We start from the raw sequence: 24,771 nt of genomic DNA on the forward strand, positions 1-24,771 counted from the left end.
TTCTCAAGCAGACAGATGTAAACACTGTAATCTGTGTTGCATGTACCTGACAAACTGAACTGTTTGTATTACAGTCATATTCCAACTTAACTGAATGCACATGTGTGTGTGTGTGGACTACTGTACTATTACAGGTATTGAAATGAACAATGCAACTTCCTTATCCAAAATAATTATAATTAAATATCGATACTTGGCGTCCCTGTATCGATACAGTATCGCCACGCAAAGTATCGCGATACTACTACGTATCGATTTTTCCCCCCACCCCTATGATCTACCCAGGTACTCTTCATAACACAATATCACAAAAGACGTACAAATAAATGAAAATATATAAATGGCCACACACTCACCCTTCTGACACGCCTTGGGATACTTGAAGTAAGACACAGCCTTGGTGCGCAGCGACCAGACGGTAACTCTCAACTGTCAAAAAGAGCAGAGGAGAAACCAAAATGTAGCTCATCTCCCTGTAAATGTATGTGGAGCATGAATACATTAAAGACCCATACCTAAAAGAGACATGATCACTTCCCAGGGCGTTGTGGCACAGCCTTAGAACAACTACATAACAGTAGCCATTTGGACACAACACCGCTGCCATGAGCCATTCACTTTTACAAGAACTATTAGTGGACTAGCGCTGATTGACATTATATGATGAGCGCCGAGCATTGAGACCTGCATTGAGAGCGTCAAAAGCCCCCTATTAATAGAATAGAAGTACTTTATTGTACTTTAAGAGCTCAATCAGCCAGGCTACTAATGTGTAACCTAAGAGCTCCTAAAGGCTGTGTGTCTTACGATGCTTCCCCTCCTCCTCTCCTCACTGCAAATGGACAGCATATTATTATGCATATTATGAAATAATAACATATATAAAGTAGCAAAATATAATAAAACAAATTAACAATTTATAAAAACACAAAATTGTGGCTGAACCATAACATTTATTTGAAAAACCAAACAGATTGACAAAGCACATCCTACCCTTCATCTGTACCTTCACTGATATACAATTAACATATTAAAACCTTAATAACGTGTTTGTTTATTCAGTTTTTATGTTTTTTTTTTATCTGGTATAATTATGTCGGATTCGCTCACAGAGAAAATAAACCAGATGCGGAAACTATCGCTGCAGATGGCGAGCCGACTGGCTGGTCTGAACGGACCAATCTGGTAACATGGCTGGTCTGAACGGACCAATCTGGTAACATGGCTGGTCTGAACGGACCAATCTGGTAACATGGCTGGTCTGAATGGTCCAATCTGGTAACATGGCTGGTCTGAATGGTCCAATCTGGTAACATGGCTGGTCTGAACGGACCAATCTGGTAACATGGCTGGTCTGAATGGTCCAATCTGGTAACATGGCTGGTCTGAATGGTCTAATTTGGTAACATGGCTGGTCTAAATGGTCCAATCTGGTAACATGGCTGGTCTAAGGGTGTGTTCACATCTGAAAGTCCGTGGATAGTCCGGACTTTCTGGTGGACCAAATGTGAAAATGTTACATTGTTTGATTTGGTCTGCGTTCACACTACCCTGTTTGGTGCGGATCTAATTTGTAAACAAAGGACATGCTGTCGCCAAGTCGTTCATCTATTGGACTAGCACTCACAAACATAACAGTTGCCGACAGCGTCTCTTGTGATAAAGCAGAGAGATACTGTCATTACGAGCGTGGCGCAAGTCGACTAGAGAGTAGAGATATAGAGAGAGAGAGCGAGAGAGAGAGAGAGAGAGAGAGAGAGAGAGAGAGGACAAGAGAGACTGTCCGCGCGCGGCGCCAGTCTAGAGAGAGAGAGAGATGAGAGAGAGAGAGGACGAGAGAGACTGTCCGCGCGCGGCGCCAGTCTAGAGAGACAGAGAGAGGAAGAGAGAGAGAGAGGCAGGCAGAGAGAGAGAGAGAGAGAGAGAGAGAGAGAGAGAGAGAGAGAGAGAGAGAGAGAGAGAGGACGAGAGAGACTGTCCGCGCGCCTGTCATTCATTTGAGTTGGGTCGCGCGCAAGCTGTCACTTGGCGCTGTCAAGTTGGGTCGCGCGACCGCCGCCACTAGGCACCTGTCACTCATTTCAGTCATTTGCTCTAGATTAGATACTATATAAAGTTCGTTTTGCGTTCACACCAACAGCAAACGAACCATGGTCCACTTTGAAACGAACCGAGTCCCAACTTTTCAAGAGGACCATGGTTCGGTTGTTTGGTCCTCATTATAGTTCGGTTTGCGTTCATACCTGTACAAACCAAACGGACTATCGATCTAAAGGGACCATGGTCCACTTAAAGGGACCATGGTCCACTTAAAGTGGACCAAACAGGGTAGGTGTGAACGCGCCCTAAATGGTCCAATCTGGTAACATGGCTGGTCTGAATGGTCCAATCTGGTAACATGGCTGATCTGAATGGTCCAATCTGGTATAGGCAGCACGGTGATGTAGTGGTTAACACTGTCGCCTCACAGCTAGAAGGTCCTGGGTTCGATTCCCGCTTGGGGACCAGGTTGCCGTGTTGCCAGTTACCCAGGTGGGGTATCTCCCGGGCCTTTCTGTGTGGAGCTTGCATGTTCTCCCCGTGCTCGCAAGGGTTTCCCCTCCCGATAAGATAAACCCAATGGAAAAACATGCACAACAGATCGCTAACGCTGTCGCGTCCCTGACGAAGACGGACAGGAGAACTTGGATTGGTCCCCGGGCGCGGCGCACGCTGCAGCCCTTGTCTGCTCCCTGCTGCCCTTGGGGGGGAAGGACGACGGGATGGGAGGTGCAGAGAATATTTCGTCAGCGACTCAGTGCATGCGTGTGTGTTCCTGTGGGTCGCCATCGCATGTGTGTTAATCTGATGACAAATAAAGACTTCTACTTCATGGCTGGTCTGAACGGACCAATCTGGTAACATGGCTGGTCTGAACGGACCAATCTGGTAACATGGCTGGTCTGAATGGACCAATCTGGTAACATGGCTGGTCTGAACGGACCAATCTGGTAACATGGCTGGTCTGAACGGACCAATCTGGTAACAGAGGCGCCGAAAGGAAACTGGCTGCTGTTCCCGGCACTTCCGTGGGGTGTGTGTTTCTAGCATTAGGACCAGAGGAATAACATGTATGAATTCTAGGGCGGCTGAGTGGCGCAGTGGGCAAGGCACTCGCCACTAACGCAGGAGATGCTGGTATCGAGCCCAGCTCTCTGCGTTGCTACCGGCTTGGCCGGCCGTCATACTAACACAATTGGCAGTGTTAGAGGCTGGGAAAGCCGGTGGGTGGGGATTGGACGTTGTGGACAGCGACTCCTACAGGTCGGTTGGGTGACGCCGGTGTGGCGGAAACAGGAAGTAGCGGGGGCAGCGTGAGCCTCCCACACGTTACTCCTCGCCACTGAGAGTTCGAGCTGCTGCGGTGAAAAGATGCGACAGGCTGCCTCCTCGTGTACCGGAGGGGACACGTGATGCAAGGATTCTATCCTCACTACAGCCGACCAGTGGGAGGCAGTCTAGCAACGTTCAAGACAGGGGAAGGAAGAATTGGATAATACGAAATTGGGATGGGAGGAAAATAGAAAATGAGGAGAAAAAGTGGATATAAAAAAGAACATGTATGAATTCTGAAACTATGGCGTAGTTCCCCTTTAACCCATTAAAATGTGATCCTCGCTCCGGTGAAACTAACGGCACTGTGCTCTCGCTCCTCATGCTCACATCACCAAAGATGTACAGCCGGTTAATAGGTTGTAAATAAATAGTCTGGCTTCTATGCTACATAGTGTCAGCTGCGTTTCATGTGGTACACTGCACCCACCTAAACACAACCCTGGACAGTAGTCATTAACAAGCAATGCAAATAGCGTGGCCATGTTAAGCCCACCAATTTAATGTAGGGGTGTTAAATCCACGGCTCATATCCACTTTTACAGCTTGTAAGCCAATAATAATGTGCATGCAGCCCCGTCTGTGAATGTTAAGAGCTCTGAAAATGCTGGACTAAACTTATCCCATGTGCTGGACCACTTCCGTTCCACAATATTCTAAAAACTAAGCATCATTAAAAGGATGGGTTCACTTTAAAAATATATATATATATATATATTTGTTTTAACTCAGAGACCCTACTTAAACATTGTCTGGTGTGTCCTTTTCCAGAATAGGAAGCTCAAAGTATAATCAGATGTGTCTTCATTATGTCCTACTGAGGAAATGGTTGCAAGCTATACACATCGTACCATGAGTTTCATAGGCCTTTTTGTCCTATTCAAGTTGCCCAGTTACATAACTGGCTTAATACACTAATAACTTTGCAACCATTACCTCAGTAGAACATATTAAGACACATGTGATTATACCTTGAGATTGCTACTGTGGAAAAGAACATGTATCATGGTGTTTGAAGGCTAAAACACTTGTGAGATCTTGTGAGATAGATGCAGCACAGTGCTAAGTTTCTCAATGCTAAAGCGATCGGTGACATCATGGTTCGTACTAGTCAACATCATGTTGCGCATGTCCAGAGTTAATTATATTGTATATTTATTCTTTATTCTTTATTCTGCCTTTTTATTCTATTTTTATTTTTACTTCTCCAATGTACTACAATTCTGTGACCTGTACCTGTATGTCTTCTACTACCTGTACCTCCCCTCCCCCATGCTGCTATGATGCCTGAATTTCCCCAAGGGGATCAATAAAGGAATTTATTACATGGCGTTTTCACATTCGCCGAAATGCTTGATTGTGATTGGTCAATAGCCCCCGACAGCGGTGAATAATTTTTCGATAACTGACCGCTGCCATGGGCAACACGCAATAATCACCGGTGATTATTGCTTTTCGCAGCTGGAGCAATCAAGCCCACTGACACACACTGCATCAGTGCAATCAGACACACCTGCCGGCTGCCGGCGATAATAATAATCACTTTATTTGGGCTGACAGAGCCACAGAACAACTGCGTCTGCATTTGATCTCGTCTTGTCGATGGTGTAAAATGAATTAGGTATATTGTTAGTAAGTTAGCCATGTAATAAGCGGGATAATGTATAGCTATACTCGGTCATTGTCGCAAAATAATTGACCTTCACTGACGTTTAGAACAACTCGGCGAGGCGCCTCTGTATTCTAAACTCTGTGTCGGTCAATTATTTTGCGACAATGACCTCGTAGATATACATTATCCCTTACATATTATCTTATCTTTACGCCAGACAATGTTAAAGTACGGCCTGGCTTTTTAAAAAAAAAAAAAAAAAAAAAAAAAAGGGAACCCATCCTTTAATGTTTTGCCTAGCACTTGGAATCTGCACAGTTAAAAGTGTTGAAATCAAGACGGTCCAGACAGTAATGTGAACCGGCCAGTCTGTCATCTGCTGTAGCCAGGTTTGAAGTGTCCACGCTCTTGTTGGCGCAAGACATCCAGCTGTGTGGGCCTAGTAGTTACACCTCAACGTGCGCTTCCCAGACCCCCCCCCCCCCCCCCCCCCCCCCCCTGGACACAGCCCATGGCAACCAACACCAACACAGCTCAAACACACATACTTCTCAGAGGCCTCGTATCCGTCGAAAGGGGGACGGGGGTTAGACGGAGTTGGAAGTGTAACTCTAAACGGAGTATAATAGGTGTGTGAATGCTTCTCTGTGCATTGCAGCGTGCAGTGGGAGGGGGGTGGATGACCAGAGGTGATCATCGGGGCCGTAGCAAGGAGGCTGGGACTGGCTCCTAACAGCTGCTGTTCATCCACGAGATCCCTGGCATAACCAACCGCTGCTGCTGGGTACAGATTTGTTTGCTCAGACTTTAGCCTTGATGCAACTTTCTTTCCATCACCTAAAAGGCACAATTCTTTGTACATAGCAACATGGAAGAATAACTACTAACAGCCCGTCCAGTAAGTAGCGTGAATAGGCCTATATATATATATATACACACAAGTCCATCAAAAGAGATATGAAAACAACGCTTCTCAAACAGATAACATTCCAACTCACTTTCAGTACCTAACCATTCTCTCTTTTTAAGTAAACAAAGACACACACAATTGAGGAATCTTCCTATGGGCAACCGTTGATAAATAAGCCACTTATAGCAGCAGTTAATCACCCCAAACCACAAGAAAACCTCTCCACTATCCAAGTGTGTGTGTGTGTGTGTGTGTGTGTGTGTGTGTGTGTGTGTGTGTGTGTGTGTGTGTGTGTGTGTGTGTGTGTGTGTGTGTGTGTGTGTGTGTGTGTGTGTGTGTGCGCGCGTGTGTGTGTGTGTGGTCATAGTGAGTGTGTGTGTGTGTGATGCCATATAGGCCTTTCTGTCAGCAGGGGATTAGGACATGGGCACCACATAAGAAGCCATCTCCTGTTACAGCGTTATGGTTCTACCGAGGATGTGGAGCGTCTCTAGGCCCAGACAGAGGCCCACAGTAGAGCCCGACCCATACTGGATGTTTGGGGCCGATACCAATACCAATATTAGGGAGTCAAATATTGATTCATCGGCCGATTTGTACCGCTGTTTTAAAAAGTTCTTATTATCACTACTTACTATGGTACGAGGAAGAACCCCCGCTCAGACAGACATAAACCAGACAACATGCTACAGATGCCCCCTCCTCCCTGCCCCCTCCTCCAGACACAGTAACAGGTGTCAGGTTAAGCCTCGTCATAAGACAGACGGACGGACGGACGGACAGACAGACAGACAGACAGGACACAGACAGACAGGACACACACAGACAGGACACACACACAGACAGACAGACAGACACACAAGACACACACACACACACCATGTCCCCCTGCTGGTAGATATGTGTTTACTCCAAAGTGTACTGTGCTTACTCTAGGGCTGGCGCAAACGTTTGAATGGTTCGTAATTTGTTTGGTATATTGGCATTCGGGGCTCAGTTCAGATTCCGATTTATTTAAAATGTTTATTATTATTCATTTGGCTAAATGAGTGTCCTGTTTGTTCATTATGAGCCACCTGTGTGTTGAAGTCCAACATATTTCAATATCTTCTGACATAATGTCCTATGAAAATAATTCCCTCTTGTTTTTATTTGGTTACCGTTACCCAGTAACGTACATCCAATAAAAGTGCTTGTTTTGACAGCAATCTTAATCAAACAGAAGTCTCTCTGAAATTGCGTGCATGCGTGTGTGTGTGTGAGAGCCAGGAAAACTAACTAGGATTCTATGGACCAAATTGTACCAACAACATGTCACCTACTTTGTGTAGCGTTCATAGACGTTTGATATGTCTTCACTATGCAAGCAGAGGACAACGATTAAAGACTGCTGTCAAAGGAGAGAGGACTTTGGTCGCAGAGTAGAGTTTAATGTCTTCGCATCGGACAGGTAAGAATTGTATAATAAATTACCATTTGAGATCAGTGCATACTACAAAGTGGACTGTGGGAGATCTGTGCTTACTACAAAGTGGACTGTGGGAGATCTGTGCTTACTACAAAGTGGACTGTGGGAGATCTGTGCTTACTACAAAGTGGACTGTGGGGATCTGTGCTTACTACAAAGTGGACTGTGGGAGATCTGTGCTTACTACAAAGTGTACTGTGAGAGATCTGTGCTTACTACAAAGTGGACTGTGGGAGATCTGTGCTTACTACAAAGTGTACTGTGGGGATCTGTGCTTACTACAAAGTGTACTGTGAGAGATCTGTGCTTACTACAAAGTGGACTGTGGGAGATCTGTGCTTACTACAAAGTGGACTGTGGGAGATCTGTGCTTACTACAAAGTGGACTGTGGGAGATCTGTGCTTACTACAAAGTGGACTGTGGGGATCTGTGCTTACTACAAAGTGGACTGTGGGAGATCTGTGCTTACTACAAAGTGTACTGTGAGAGATCTGTGCTTACTACAAAGTGGACTGTGGGAGATCTGTGCTTACTACAAAGTGTACTGTGGGAGATCTGTGCTTACTACAAAGTGGACTGTGGAGATCTGTGCTTACTACAAAGTGTACTGTGAGAGATCTGTGCTTACTACAAAGTGGACTGTGGAGATCTGTGCTTACTACAAAGTGTACTGTGAGAGATCTGTGCTTACTACAAAGTGGACTGTGGGAGATCTGTGCTTACTACAAAGTGGACTGTGGGGATCTGTGCTTACTACAAAGTGGACTGTGGGGATCTGTGCTTACTACAAAGTGGACTGTGGGAGATCTGTGCTTACTACAAAGTGTACTGTGGGGATCTGTGCTTACTACAAAGTGGACTGTGGAGATCTGTGCTTACTACAAAGTGGACTGTGGAGATCTGTGCTTACTACAAAGTGGACTGTGGGGATCTGTGCTTACTACAAAGTGGACTGTGGAGATCTGTGCTTACTACAAAGTGGACTGTGGGCAGTGATAGGAATAACAGCGCTATAAGTAACGACGTTACTAACTGCGTTAGTTTTTTCAGTAACGAGTAATCGGATTACTCTTCCAATCTCAATAACGCTGTTACCGTTACTGCAAATAAATGCGTTACTATGAATGAACCTGTTTCTTTCATCAGACAGATATCTGCGCTGAGGGGCAATATGTTCTTCCTTGTTTAGTGCGCAAATTCTCCACTCATCTCCTCTGCAAGCACTGCTCCACTGTCTGTGTCTGTCTACTCTGGTTCAATCACATTCAGCGTCCCGTCAGCGTGTCTCCCCCCCCACCCACAGTCTGCGAATCAGAGCAGAATAGGGCGGGTCTTCACGGAATGCATGTTGTCTTTCAGCGGGTCCCAGTCAGAGCGAGTTGACAGCGCATCGACATGTAGTCTAATCTGCAGCTAGTAACCTCATTCCCAGTTGTATCCCTGTGAGATAAATGTAGCTAGTAGCCTAGTTTCGCCAGCAGGCAGTTAGTAAAAAAATGTGGCATGTTCAAAGAAAGTAAAAGAAAAGTAGACAGTGAAAATCGCTGCAATTCAATGGTGCATGGACTAAAAAATATGCGTGCATCCTCCCAGCACCAAGAAACGGTAGCTCTTGTGAAGAGTGGCAATTTGAAACGCCACTATGAAACAAAACACAGTTATTTTGATGCAGCCTTTCCTCAGAATTCAGTGCTAAGAACCACAAAAATAAATGGAATGAAATCATATCAAGCTGCAAGCAGAATTATTGTTAAAAAAATGCACATGCATTTCCATAGCTGTGGATGAGTCCACTGACACCACTGAGAATGCTCAGTTGCTGGTGTTTGTGAGGTTTTAGTGAGTTTGTTTGTGAGAAGATTGGATCAGTTGTACTTTTTTTTGGAATACTTTAAACCCTTTTTTTGTGGAATATTTGATGCAGCCCAGCCTCACCCAGACTCTACCTCCAGCTCTCTACCCAGGTAAATTGAGTTTGAGACCCCTGGTTTAGAATGATTCGATTAGATTCTTATATCTGTATGTTGTGTATGTCATAAATGTCATGAATTGAAAATGGGGGACCCTGATGTAAACAAGACGAAAGTCTTTCTCTGATCTGCATCCCCTTAACAATTGTGTGTATTGAGCCGTACTGCTGTACCCATTCTGCAATCTGTTAATTAAAATGTTCAATCAATCAGTATATATTTGTTATTTATTTTTGGTATAGTGCTTAACAAGCATAATTTAATGTTGCCCAGTTGTGGCCTGTTGAGGCGCAATACATATCAAAAGTTCCAAAACATCTATTGTATTTGTATGATCCACTATATAAACATAGTAATTATAATATCTACATACATGGCATTTGATTGGAGGCTAGTCTCACTTTGTCCCACAGCAACATTAAAATAGTTTAGATTTGTGTATGTTGTTTATGTAAAAAAATAAATATTGAAAGTAACGCAATAGTTACTTTCTGAAGTAACTAGTTACTTTTATAATTTGTAACTGAGTAAGTAATTTTGTTACTTTTTGGAAGAAGTAACTAGTAACTGTAACTAGTTACTTTTTAAAAGTAACTTGCCCAACACTGACTGTGGGGATCTGTGCTTACTACAAAGTGTACTGTGGGGATCTGTGCTTACTACAAAGTGGACTGTGGAGATCTGTGCTTACTACAAAGTGGACTGTGGGGGATCTGTGCTTACTACAAAGTGTACTGTGGGAGATCTGTGCTTACTACAAAGTGTACTGTGGGGATCTGTGCTTACTACAAAGTGGACTGTGGGGGATCTGTGCTTACTACAAAGTGTACTGTGAGAGATCTGTGCTTACTACAAAGTGTACTGTGGGGATCTGTGCTTACTACAAAGTGTACTGTGGGGATCTGTGCTTACTACAAAGTGGACTGTGGGGATCTGTGCTTACTACAAAGTGTACTGTGAGAGATCTGTGCTTACTACAAAGTGGACTGTGAGAGATCTGTGCTTACTACAAAGTGGACTGTGAGAGATCTGTGCTTACTACAAAGTGTACTGTGGGAGATCTGTGCTTACTACAAAGTGGACTGTGAGAGATCTGTGCTTACTACAAAGTGTACTGTGGGGGATCTGTGCGTGCTTACTACAAAGTGGACTGTGGGGATCTGTGCTTACTACAAAGTGGACTGTGAGAGATCTGTGCTTACTACAAAGTGTACTGTGGGGATCTATGCTTACTACAAAGTGGACTGTGAGAGATCTGTGCTTACTACAAAGTGTACTGTGGAGATCTGTGCTTACTACAACGTGTACTGTGGGGATCTGTGCTTACTACAAAGTGTACTGTGGGGATCTGTGCTTACTACAAAGTGGACTGTGGGGGATCTGTGCTTACTACAAAGTGGACTGTGAGAGATCTGTGCTTACTACAAAGTGGACTGTAGAGATCTGTGCTTACTACAAAGTGGACTGTAGAGATCTGTGCTTACTACAAAGTGGACTGTGGGAGATCTGTGCTTACTACAAAGTGGACTGTGGGGATCTGTGCTTACTACAAAGTGGACTGTGGGGATCTGTGCTTACTACAAAGTGGACTGTGGGGATCTGTGCTTACTACAAAGTGGACTGTGGGAGATCTGTGCTTACTACAAAGTGGACTGTGGGGATCTGTGCTTACTACAAAGTGGACTGTGAGAGATCTGTGCTTACTACAAAGTGGACTGTGGGGATCTGTGCTTACTACAAAGTGGACTGTGAGAGATCTGTGCTTACTACAAAGTGGACTGTGGGGATCTGTGCTTACTACAAAGTGGACTGTGGAGATCTGTGCTTACTACAAAGTGGACTGTGGGAGATCTGTGCTTACTACAAAGTGGACTGTGGGGATCTGTGCTTACTACAAAGTGGACTGTGAGAGATCTGTGCTTACTACAAAGTGGACTGTGAGAGATCTGTGCTTACTACAAAGTGGACATCCCTTTATATCAGTGGTTCTCAAACTTTTTCAGTCAGGCCCCCCTAAGTGGACACATTTAGCATCATAGAACTATATGAGGGAACAACCATAGAACACACACCCTGCAATTTGCCTGGCTGCGCCCCACAGTTTGTATCAAAGTGCATTTATTCAAACCAATGGAATGTGGTCTTTATCTGTAAACATGATGATGGCATGGCTTCTACCAACCTTGTGATGCGTTTCAAAGTTGCGACACATTAAAGGAACACGCCCACATTAAGGTAAATGCGCTACCGTCTTCTCCAGAATCAGACAAGGAGATAGATACCAATTTCCTAAAGCTATCCGGCTGCAAGCTAGCCTAGCTTAGCACAAATTAACCTAAGCGGATACGGACCACTAGCCTAGCTTAAAACTCAGAGAGAGGTAGGCTAGCTGATCCATATCCACTTCCACTCATTTGTGCTAAGCTAGGCTACAGTACCTTGCAGTCGGATAGCTTTCTACTGAACGCAGATAGAGGAAATTGGTGTCTATCATCTTGTCGGACTCTGGAAAAGACGGTAAGCGCCTTTCCCATAATGTTCCTTTAATGTGTCAAAGATGTGTCAAGTTTGTCAGATAAACATAGACTGTGCCTACTGGAAGAATCTAAATTTAACATGCATCACCGCCAAAAGACAAAAACGCATCACTAACGTATCAGCAACAAAGAAAATATCAGAGATGCATGGAAAGGGCGCATTGCACATCCCAACAAAGTCCAGACGGTACTTGAAACCTGTGTGTGACAAGACGCTGACTGCCAGGCTGAATACATTGGGGGGGGGGGGGGGTCTGCAAGGGTAAAGGAAGGCTCTGGTGTCTCTGGCTATTTTCAGCTCCCTCTCTTCCTTGTGGGCCAGCAACAGTTGAGTCCAGACAGTCATACATATAAACACACACACACACACACAGCGGGTTCACACTTACATGGAACTCAGTGGTGTTGAGGATGTGACGTGCGTCTGGACTCCAGCGTGAGGAGACTAGTCCTATTGAGCCCTCATCTATCTTACAGTGCCAGTCAGGCTGTTCCAGAGACCACACCTGGAGGGAGAGAGACAGAGAGACAGACAGACAGAGACAGACAGACAGATAGAGAGATAAGAGAGAGACAGACAAATCACTACAGACTCTCTTGTCCTCAACACTTGAGCAGCATCAGAAACATGAAGGACCCTCTTCAAAGGTAAGGCCCTTGCATGTCTGGAGCAGCACGTGTTCTGACAGATGTATGAGGGAGTCGCACCCTCCACTGTTTAAAACAACAATAACAATTACTGAAAGCCATGTCAAACCATTTTGGCCGCCGTCAAGTTACACCTATGCACATTTGCTTGATCGCTTGCACGGTAGGGCCGTTTCGATTTCCGGGGATTTGAATATTAAAAGAATGTATACTATTCGAATGCTGAAATTGCCATATGAATGTATATATATATCCCTCATGTTGTGTTAGGAATTGGCACCACTGACCGTTGTTAGCGGGTCAATGTTGACCCGGGGTCTAACTCAGTCCTGACCACTAAATGGAAAGGAGTATCACTCGATATAGTTAATACTACGTCCTAACTAATATTATATGCATTCATAACCATATAATCCCATTGTGATTTGATTTTATGGCCCCCGAGACACATCATGTCCCTTATTTTTAAGATGAAATGTGAAACCCATAGATAATAGGGCTGCAACGATTAGTCGACATAGATCATAAAAACTCGTCGACGCAGAATGTTTGCGTCGATTAGTCATATAAAAAAATATAAAAAAAATAAAAATCTTTTTTAATAAATTTTTTTTTGCACTATCTATCTTTGTGAAAGTGGCTTCTCAGCTCTGGTCCAGCTGAAGACAAAGCAGAGGAACAGATTGGACATTGAGCATGACCTCAGAGTTGCTTTGTCTACCATCACCCCAGACTGTGAGACTCTTGTCAGGAGCAAACAACATCCCCAGTTATCCCATTAGTTCCCTGGGATGTTAAGCTAAGAAGTCTGCTATATATATTTGTTTTAGTTATTTAAACACTTCCACTTTAATTTGTATTATTTAATTTATTTATCTTGTTATGAGTGATTGTTGTATTGTTCAAATACATTTTGATTGAAAGTTGCTTAAGATCCAAATTCAAATGTTTCATGAGTCATTATTTTAATTTGCTATGGGATCATCATGTTATGTTAAGTTAACTGTTAAGGCAGAGGGACTGGACAACAGGGTGACATTCACAGGTGTGCAGACTTGAGCATGTGAGGTAAAACATGCATTGGAGAAGGAGCCATGTCCACAGGAAGCAGAGATTGAGGGTGTGACAAAAATAATTGTTAGATTAGTCGACTAATCGAATGACAAAAATAATCGTTAGATTAGTCGACTAATCGAAAAAATTATCGGCAGATTAGTCGATTACCAAAATAATCGTTAGTTGCAGCCCTAATAGATAATAATGTTTTCTGACTATAATAGAACAATATTAGAATATAACTTCTGAAAAAAAGTTTAGTATATTTATTATTATTTTATTTATTTATATTTAGTATTTCTATAGTATAGTTTTACCTTGCCGGGTCAAGAATGACCCTAACACCACGGTCGTACCTTTTTTTCTGCAGATACCTTCAGAATTTTCTAAATGGTGAAACATAGTTTTGCTGTGCTTATATATGTGTTGTGGAGGATATCATAAAGCCTTGTTCTAATAAAATCAACTACATGGTAGTTATTACATATTATAACCTTGAAACGGGTCGCTGGAGACCCTAACACCACATAAGGGATATATATTCAATATTTTTTCTATACAATTAAATTTGTATTTATTTTTAATAAATATGACCCAACAAGAAAGCTATAGTGGTAATTCCAAATGTTTATTGGGAATGTTACAACAAGGGGTTGGAATGCCCTCTAGTGGACAGAATGTACATAGAACAACTGATAGTGCTGGCATTGGCATAAGCCTATAGGTACATAGTAATTGAGCAACTAATTTGAGCATTAGAAATTTCGAATACAATTGGAATATTAAAAATGATAAGAGCATAAAAATTCGAATGGGATTCTAGAGGATGGTTGACAGCCCTATTGCACGGCACTGGTGGTCAGAGTACAATAAGTGGTTAATATGCACATTCGTCAGTGATTATACAGATTTCCTGGGAAAACCTGGTCTAGAGGTGGTCTCACAATGGTCCGTGTGTTTGAGGTTGTCTCACCCTGGTCTAGAGGTGGTCTCACCCTGTTCTACCTATTTGAGGTGCTCTCACCCTGGTCTAGAGGTGGTCTCACCCTGGTCTGCCTATTTGAGGTGCTCTCACCCTGGTATAGAGGTGGTCTCACCATGGTCTACTCGTTTGAGGTGGTCTAACCCTGGTCTAGAGGTGGTCTCATCCTGGTCTAGAGGTGGTCTCACCCTGGTCTGCATGTTTGAGGTGGTCTCACCCTGGTCTAGAAGTGGTCTCACCCTGGTCTGCATGTTTGAGGTGGTCTCACCCTGGTCTAGAGGTGGTCTCACCCTGGTCTACTCGTTTGAGGTGGTCTCACCTTGGTCTAGAGGTGGTCTCACCCTGGTATACTTGTTTGAGGTGGTCTCACCCTGGTCTAGAGGTGGTCTCACCCTGGTATACTTGTTTGAGGTGGTCTCACCCTGGTCTAGAGGTGGTCTCACCCCGGTATACTTGTTTGAGGTGGTCTCACCCTGGTCTAGAAGTGGTCTCACCCTGGTTTGCATGATTAAGGTAGTCTCACCATGGTCCGCGTGGTTGAGGTTATCTCACCCTGGTCCACCTGTTTGAGGTGGTCTCACCCTGGTCTAGAGGTGGTCTCACTCTGGTCTAGAGGTGGTCTCACCCTGGTCTAGAGGTGGTCTCACTCTGGTCTAGAGGTGGTCTCACCCTGGTCTAGAGGTGGTCTCACTCTGGTCTGCCTATTTGAGGTGGTCTCACCCTGGTCTAGAGGTGGTCTCACCCTGGTCTACTTGTTTGAGGTGGTCTCACCCTGGTCTACTTGTTTGAGGTGGTCTCAGCCCGCTTCCAAATGAACCCTGTAGCAGTTAGTTTGAGGTGTGAAAGCAAAATGGACCAAAAGCAGGAAAAGATCAGAAGAATCGCAGATTTGATTAAACTGATTGGGCAGTTTTTGTTGGCATTTCCCATACATTTCCAAATGTGTGATTTTTCATCATCATAATGTTATTACTTTCACAGCTGGTAAGTTAAAAATAACCAAATAATGTTGTGAAATCAATCAAATACCTCCCATGCATAATTCAAGTGACAGTAGACAGTGGCTATTCATTTACTGTAGTTGTCACTTATAGTATTTCATTACATTTGTGCAACAAGCCAAGATAGAGATCACATGCTTCTTTTGTCAACATACATAATCATCCGTTTAACAAAAAGGTTTTAAATTAAGCTGTGTATAGTGACTTGAATAAAATCAGGCTTTGTATGAGGGATATGTGTTAGATTGAGAAACCATATTATCCCCTTCATACACTATGCTTAATTCTTCCTGCACATCCTGGCAACCCAGAGTAAATATACATCTCCTCAGTGCCTGTGTGATGATAAAACTACCAAAATCAAATGAATATTCCTGCAAATTTGAAGCCCCTTTTCACAGCATAATGTTGGCAGGCTAATTACAGCTCAATTAAATTACAAGGTAACAGTCCCTATAAGACAAGGTGTTGCTATTTTTCATCTACATCATTTCATGGTGCTGTATGTAACACTGTAAATAAATAACGCACATCCTCCGTTTGTTGGTGCTGAGCCAAACTGTAAAAACAGTAATACATAAGAACGAAGCGGGGCTCGCAACTCACTTGTAGTTCCAAGGTGATTTTAATAAACAAAAAAGGCAGTATATGCAACGTTTCGACCTTACCGGTCTTCCTCAAGGAGGAAGACCGGTAAGGAAGACCGGTAAGGTCGAAACGTTGCATCTACTGCTGTATGTAACACAACACAAAGATTTGTGTTGAAATCAAAAGAAAAATGCTTACCTCATTGTCTTTCACTGTACTTAGGTTGTACTTTAGTTTATATATTGTATTGTATATTGTTATTCCTCCTTTATTTTCTTTACTGTATGAAGCACATTCTCAGGGGCTCATACAGTACAAAGCATTTCACTGTGCTCAATTTCCCCGTATTTGCGACGGATCAAAATTAGATCAGATTCAAATGTATTGTCATCATACAGCACCTATAGCTATATAGTTAAATAGACTGTATTAATATTCCATATTTATACCGTCTAGTTGCGCGCGCCTGGCTACCTGCTGTGCCGCACACACACACACACACTCACACACGTACTGTATACGTGCAAAATGAATCGTTCCAGCAAAGTAGGCTTCGTCAATACTGAATGACTGTGCGCTTGTCAAGAGCCAATCGTGCAGTAGGTTGGGAAATACCTGACCTGTCACCTATCTCTCTGAAAGGTCCCTGTGGCTAAAACCCTGACTGGCTCAGAACTTGTAGGTGTGGAGGCACAGGATTTGACCGGCGTGTGTTGTGTCTGAGTTGAGGCTCCAGAGTATTGCATACATCTAAAAGGACCGCTCTTGGCAATCTGAAACGGTTAAGCAGCCGCTCATCTGGCTCTGCAAATAGATCTAGAGTACGATCTCTAAATATGCGTTATATGCGTATGGCCTGGGCGCCTAGAGCATCTAACTGTTCTAACAGCATTATATAATCCATTGCAGAAGCAGAAGGCACACAATAAGTTATAATAATAATAATATTATTATTATTATTATTATTATTATTATTATTATTAAAAAGTTCTGGGTTTTTTAAGTCGTATTTGGGGGCAATTGACCAATGGTAGGCTTTATTTATTTTTTCATCTGGGTAAGAGTTTCTTATCTGGGTAAGAGTGCTCTCGACCACTCTTAGAATTTGGTCTTGCCTAAGAGAAAAGCAAAAGTAACAAAACATTGCTGAATCCCAGGTAAGAACAAAAGAAGAAAGAAATGCTAGTTAGGAACAAAATAAGAGGAAATCTGTTCTTATATCGCTTCGTGAATGAGGCCCATTAACTGTCAAATTAAATGGATGTGTGCTAAACTGTTTAGCGTTTTTTTGGATGTGTGAGATTATGTGAAAAATAGGTCAGCATTGTTTTTTTAGTGAAGTGCTCCTTTAATAACAATTCCCAACATCCTACCTGCACCAGTCCTCTCTTGTACATCGCAGAGAGGATGAAGAGGGAGTCAGAGGACCACTCCATGTGGGCGATCTGGTCCAGGCAGGTGTAGAGATGAAGTATCTGTAGGGTGTTCACATCACGCACAACCAGCCTGTACTGCACACAGGTAGCCTGACGAGAGCATAGAGAGAGAGAGAGGACTCTGATCACAAGTACACAACTGCAATGCCAGGTGGGTAATCCAGGCATTGGCTTTAATACAATTTGTATTATACCAACAACTACCACATTATTTAAAAATATGTTTTCGTCACAAGGCAAGATGTTGAATCTATACGTCGTCATATATAGTGATTAATAGACAAAAAGAAAAACTAAACCACACATACCAAATATTTCCCATCAGGGGACACTTTGCAAAGTTGGTTGGACTGCTTGAAGACTTCAGAGAAATTCATCTTCTATGGTTTAGCCTTTATGTTGCAACACTATAAGAGATGGGAGAATTCTGAAATGTAAAACGAACAAAAGAAAGTATAAATCTAATCAAATGAAAGAATGCCATGACCTGTTGATTATTTTCATCAGACAGTCCACTGTTTCAATAAACCGTAATACATTTAACCGGGGCATCTCATGTACTGCGTCCAGTGGTCAGTTACTTACTTGGGGCACGAGGTCCAATGACGTTAAAGAGAAACGACACCACAATTTGGAAATGTTTTGGCCCTACATGTAATTGCTGTGGTCTAAGACAGTCCAAATATATTAGCCAACACACTAACAACTCTCTATGATGTTATCAGGTATAAAGTCTGGAGCTGCTCCACTGAGAAAGGTGAGAGAAAGGTGGTAATAAAGATGACACTGGGAGAAAGAAGGTAAAGATGACACTAAGAGAAAGAAGGTGAAGATGACAGAGAGAAAGAAGGTAAAGATGACAGAGAGAAAGAAGGTAAAGATGACAGAGAGAAAGATGGTAAAGATGACACAGAGAGAAAGATGGTAAAGATGACACAGAGAGAAAGGTGGTAAAGATGACACTGAGAGAAAGGTGGTAAAGATGACAGAGAGAAAGGTGGTAAAGATGACACAGAGAAAGAAGGTGAAGATGACAGAGAGAAAGAAGGTAAAGATGACAGAGAGAAAGAAGGTAAAGATGACAGAGAGAAAGATGGTAAAGATGACACAGAGAGAAAGGTGGTAAAGATGACACTGAGAGAAAGGTGGTAAAGATGACAGAGAGAAAGGTGGTAAAGATGACACTGAGAGAAAGAAGGTAAAGATGACACTGAGAGAAAGAAGGTAAAGATGACAGAGAGAAAGGTGGTAAAGATGACACTGAGAGAAAGATGGTAAAGATGACAGAGAAAGATGGTAAAGATGACACAGAGAAAGAAGGTAAAGATGACACTGGGAGAAAGAAGGTAAAGATGACACTGGGAGAAAGAAGGTAAAGATGACACTGGGAGAAAGAAAGTAAAGATGACACTGGGAGAAAGAAGGTAAAGATGACACTGGGAGAAAGATGGTAAAGATGACACTGGGAGAAAGAAGGTAAAGATGACACTGGGAGAAATAAGGTAAAGATGACACTGGGAGAAAGATGGTAAAGATGACACTGGGAGAAAGAAGGTAAAGATGACACTGGGAGAAAGATGGTAGAGAAAGAAGGTAAAGATGACACAAAAAAGATGGTAAAGATGACACAGAGAAAGATGGCAAAGATGACAGAGAGAAAGATGGTAAAGATGACAGAGAGAAAGATGGTAAAGATGACACTGAGAGAAAGAAGGTAAAGATGACACTGAGAGAAAGAAGGTAAAGATGACAGAGAGAAAGGTGGTAAAGATGACACTGAGAGAAAGATGGTAAAGATGACAGAGAAAGATGGTAAAGATGACACAGAGAAAGAAGGTAAAGATGACACTGGGAGAAAGAAGGTAAAGATGACACTGGGAGAAAGAAGGTAAAGATGACACTGGGAGAAAGAAAGTAAAGATGACACTGGGAGAAAGAAGGTAAAGATGACACTGGGAGAAAGATGGTAAAGATGACACTGGGAGAAAGAAGGTAAAGATGACACTGGGAGAAAGAAGGTAAAGATGACACTGGGAGAAAGATGGTAAAGATGACACTGGGAGAAAGAAGGTAAAGATGACACTGGGAGAAAGATGGTAGAGAAAGAAGGTAAAGATGACACAAAAAAGATGGTAAAGATGACACAGAGAAAGATGGCAAATATGACAGAGAAAAAGATGGTAAAGATGACAGAGAGAAAGATGGTAAAGATGACACAAAGAAAGATGGTAAAGATGACACAAAGAAAAATGGTAAAGATGACAGAGAAAGAAGGTAAAGATGACACAAAGAAAGATGGTAAAGATGACACAAAGAAAGATGGTAAAGATGACAGAGAAAGAAGGTAAAGATGACACAAAGAAAGATGGTAAAGATGACACAAAGAAAGATGGTAAAGATGACAGAGAAAGAAGGTAAAGATGACACAAAGAAAGATGGTAAAGATGACACAAAGAAAGATGGTAAAGATGACACTGAGAGATCTATAGTTACAACGGGGCTTTTGAGGCGATGCGTGAAATCACTGCGCCCAGGCAGCAGTGGTTCGGCAAAAAAAATCAGAGTATATATCTGCTTAGAAAACGAAAATGTCTATTTTTTATGTAATTTTTTTTTAACATTAAGCAAATTTTCTAAGTGCCATTCAAATATGGTGTAGTTCATCAGTGTGAACACAGGGTGGTGCTCCAAGACCAATTTATGTGCATAAATGTGGTACTAGAATGAAATCATAGTTATCAGACTGATTGATTGATTGATTGAAAATTGTATTAACGGATTGCAGAATGGGTACAATACAGTACAGCTCAATACACACAATTGTTAAGGGGATGCAGACCAGAGAAAGACTTTCGTCTTGTTTACATCAGGGTCCCCCATTTTCAATTCATCATAACATATATGACATACAATACATGACATACAGATAGACAATACTGCTACATCTATACATTTGACATACCAGATTTACAAATACAGTATTGTTTGTGATACAAAAAGAGTCTAAAAAAGCCATTTGACAAAGAAACTGTACATTGGAGGAGGTTGGGTAGGTGGGGTGGAGGGGGGGTGGGAAACTGTACATTGGAGGTGGTTGGGTAGGCGGGGTGGGGGTAACTGTACATTGGATTATCGACAAAACCTTACTTGGTCCCAAGAAGAGGGTCTCGTGTATTATTGGGTTAGGACATTTAGTGTACATTGGAGGGGGTTGGGTTAGGACATTTACAGGGGCCAGTTTCGAATTGCAGTCTCCCGTAGGTGCTCTTTGAGAGTGGTTTTGAAAGTGGGTAGTGATTTACATTCCTTTACAGCTGTGGGTAGGGCGTTCCACATTGATGTGGCATAATTGCGAAACGTGTTTAGTCCCTTGTTTGAGCCGAATCTGGGTTTAACATGATTTGTGGAACTCCCTCTGGTGTTGTGATCGTGGTATTCACTGACCTTTGGGAAGTATTTTGACATGTACATAGGTATCTTAGTCGTGTAGTGTATCTTGTAGACCAGGCCCATTGCAAGTTGCTGTACTCTGTTGTCTACTCTAAGCCATCCTAGGTTGTCAAAGTGGGCAGGGGTGAGGTGGGTTCTAGGAGTAAGGTCAAGCAGTAGTCTGACCAGTTTGTTTTGTGATGTTTGTAATCTTGTTTTTAGCGCCTTTGAGGTGCTTTGGTACCATGAGGTGCAAGCATAGTCGTAGTACCCTTGAATGAGTGCTCCTGCCAGAGTCTTCAGGGTATTCTTGTTTACCAGAGAGGAGATCCGGTACAAGAATCTAGTTTGTTGGTTGACTTTTTTTTATTACATTGGATGCCATTTTGTCACAGGAAAGATTTGCCTCTAGGATGGAACCTAGCTAGGTATGTAATTTCATCTTTCCTTGTGACAATATTGTCACCCACTGTAACTGAGAAGCCATCGGTCTTGCTGAGTTTGTTATTTGCACCGAAGAGAATAGACTCTGGTTTAAAAGCTCATGGAATGAAGTCCAACAGTCTTTAAACCTTGAGATTCTCCCCTCTGTTTCAGAGTTTAAAAGCTTGATCTCCAACCATTGCCAATCAAGTTGTACATGTTTTAATTGATTGTTGTCCTTACTTGTCTTATTGTTATTCTGTGTGATTTTTATATGCCTTTTTTACTTATTTCTGTACACTCGACATGACTGTAAATGAAGGAAACCTCAGTTGCTGTTGGAGTTTAAATAAAGGTTTTAAATGAAATTAGACAGCTGGTAAAAAGACTTAACAAACAGACGGTTAAAAGACCTGACTAAGAGAGCCGGTTTAAAAGACTTGACTAATGTTAAGACAGCTGGTTTAAAATACTTGACTAACATTAAAACAGCTGGTTAAGAGACTTGACTAACATTAGACAGTGGGTTATATAACGTTATATAATATAACATTAATATCATTATAACAAGGTAAATTATATAAATGGTTGGCTCACACTTATTAAGGTCCCAGGAGTTCAGTCTAAACTTGGTATGTCTGCCTTTTGTTTTGATGCACCAGCTTCCTGGAATGATCTTGAACTCTACAAATCAATACCCCGCTACCCTATGGACAATTTAAGAACATGATAACAAACAATCCCAACCTCCTCCAATGTACAGTTTATTCCCCCTCAAATACTCTCTTTCTTAGACTCTTTTTGTATCACAAACAGTACTGTATTTGTAGATCTGGTATGTCATAAATGTATAGATGTAGCAGTACTGTCTATCTGTATGTCATGTAGGTCATGTTATGATGAGTTGAAAATGGGGGACCCTGATGTAAACAAGACGAAAGTCTTTCTCTGGTCTGCATCCCCTTAACAATTGTATTGAGCTGTACTGTACTGTACCCATTCTGCAATCTGTTAATACAATTTTCAATCAATCCCTACCTCAGTGTGTAATTGTTTTTAATTGATCACTCAGGGGTACTACGACTATGCTTGCACCTCATGGTACCAAAGCACCTCAAAGGCGCTAAAAACAAAATTACAAACATCTCAAAACAAACTGGTCAGACTACTGCTTGACCTTACTCCTAGAACCCACCTCACCCCTGCCCACTTTGACAACCTAGGATGGCTTAGAGTAGATGACAGAGTACAGCAACTTGCAATGGGCCTGGTCTACAAGATACACTACACGACCAAGGTACCCATGTACATGGCAAAATACTTCCCAAAGGTCAGTGAATACCACGATCACAACACCAGAGGGAGCTCCACAAATCATGTTAAACCCAGATTCGGCTCAAATAAGGGACTAAACACGTTTCGCAATTATGCCACATCAATGTGGAACGCCCTACCCAAAGCTGTAAAGGAATGTGGATCACTACCCACTTTCAAAACCTCTCTCAAGAGACACCTACGGGAGACTGCAATGCAACACTGGCCCCTGTAAATATCCTAACCCAACCCCCTCCAATGTACAGTCATTTACCTAGTATGGTCTTGTCAATAGTCCAATGTACAATTTTGTTTGTTTGTACAGAGTCGTCCCCCCCCCCCCTCAATGTACAGTTTTGCTTGTTTATACAATGTGCCCCCCCCCCCCCCCCCCCCCCCCCCCACCCACCTCCAATGTAAATTACCCAGTATGGTTGTCAATATCCCAGTGTACCCAACCCCCCCCACCCAACCTCCTCCAATGTACAGTTTCTACGTCAAATGTATATACTCCCTTTTCTTGACTCCTTCTGTATCACAAACAGTACTGTATTTGCAAATCTGGTATGTCATAAATGTATAGATGTAGCAGTACTGACTATCTGTATGTCACGTATGTCATATATGTCCTGATGAATTGAAAATGGGGGACCCTGGTGTAAACAAGACGAAAGTCTTTCTCTGGTCTGCATCCCCTTAACAATTGTGTGTATTGAGCTGTACTGTACTGTACCCATTCTGCAATCTGTTAATAAAGTTTTCAATCAATCAATCAAACTCTTTCGTAGTTTTTTTCTCTTTTCACCTACAGGTGTTTTTATTTGTATTCTGAACTGTTTGAACATGTAATCTCGACGGCGTTGCAAATTAGGGTAAAGCCTCTCAATGTCCATTTCGAGAATAAATAAAGGATTCGCTCTATCAATCAATAATCAATAAAGGCAGAGGGAAGTAGTAGGACAGTAAGGTTAGCCAGTGTTAGCTTCACGTTAACGCTACCATGTAGTTATGCATTCGGCTCATTCATGGTTCAATTAACGACATGTAGCTCAAAGCTCACGCTCATAAACTTCACCAGGCAGTTACACGTTACCTTTTAAAGCAGCAGAGCGGTGGGGTGTATATTGTATTCAGTAAACATCAAGACATTATTTGAAAACTTTCCTGGTTCACATGTTTCTTATCGGACTGGATTAGACTGTTGCTGTTGAACCAGAACTATGAACGTTGAAAGGCGACCAATCAGCGCGTCCGCCTACCGCGCGCTTCCTGTGCTGGGTAATGTAGTCCAATAGTGACGGTGACTTGAAATGTAGTCCAATTGAGACAGTGGATGAATGAATGAATGAATGAATGAACACTTTATTTAACAGATTGCAGAATGGATACAATACAGTACGGCTCAATACATACAATTGTTAAGGGGATGCAGACCAGAGAAAGACTTTCGTCTTGTTTACATCAGGGTCCCCCATTTTCAATTCATACATAGTGACATTTATGACATACACGACATCATGACATTTATGGCATAGGGACATACATGACATACAGGTATATAGTACTGTTACATTTGTGACATATATGATATGCAAATATACAGTACTGTTACCCATAGATCCTGACAGAGAGTATACATGGGGAGGATGGGTGGGAGGGGGTGGGTGGGTGCAGAGAAATATACAGTATACTGTGTGTCCTGCCTGGGTGAGTTTTTCTATGAATATGTATGTATGAATAGTTTGCAATTGTCTCTCATCTCTCGGCCACATTAAAGTATGAAAAAGACAACACTGTGATGTGAAAGCAAGGAGTTTGAAATGTATTTTTTTCTTATAATAATCCCCTGGGACGTAAACAAATTAACAATCCTTCAAATGGCAATTTTTCCTCTTGTAGCCCCAGAGTTATATTTTATGAATATATCCCCATACGTATACATTAGATATATATGTTTTATGAATATATTCCCATACATCTATTAGTCTCGACCACTAGTCCCCTGGTGAGTTGGAATAAGGCTT

At 42.3% G+C, this 24,771-nt stretch overlaps 1 protein-coding gene across 2 annotated transcripts in view; it reads right to left on the bottom strand.

Moving 5' to 3' along the window:
• The window catches only part of wrap73 (WD repeat containing, antisense to TP73), a 41,870-nt gene extending 17,916 nt beyond the window's left edge, over positions 1-23,954 (bottom strand). Inside the window, exons 1-5 of one of the 2 annotated variants that reach the window (XM_084334224.1) lie at positions 23,841-23,954; positions 17,890-17,988; positions 17,519-17,671; positions 12,260-12,376; positions 357-429 (exon numbers count right to left, since the gene is read on the bottom strand). In XM_084334224.1, coding sequence (XP_084190350.1) covers positions 357-429; positions 12,260-12,376; positions 17,519-17,671; positions 17,890-17,958 — 412 coding nt within the window. In that variant the 5' untranslated portion in view covers positions 17,959-17,988; positions 23,841-23,954. Of the gene's footprint in view, positions 1-356; positions 430-12,259; positions 12,377-17,518; positions 17,672-17,889; positions 18,009-23,840 lie in introns of both variants that reach the window. The other variant, XM_084334223.1, reaches the window with a different exon arrangement.
• Positions 23,955-24,771: the final 817 nt, after the last annotated feature.

The sequence above is a fragment of the Notolepis coatsorum genome (genome assembly GCF_963971535.1).
Source record: "Notolepis coatsorum genome assembly, chromosome: 17".
Classification (NCBI taxonomy): domain Eukaryota; kingdom Metazoa; phylum Chordata; class Actinopteri; order Aulopiformes; family Paralepididae; genus Notolepis; species Notolepis coatsorum.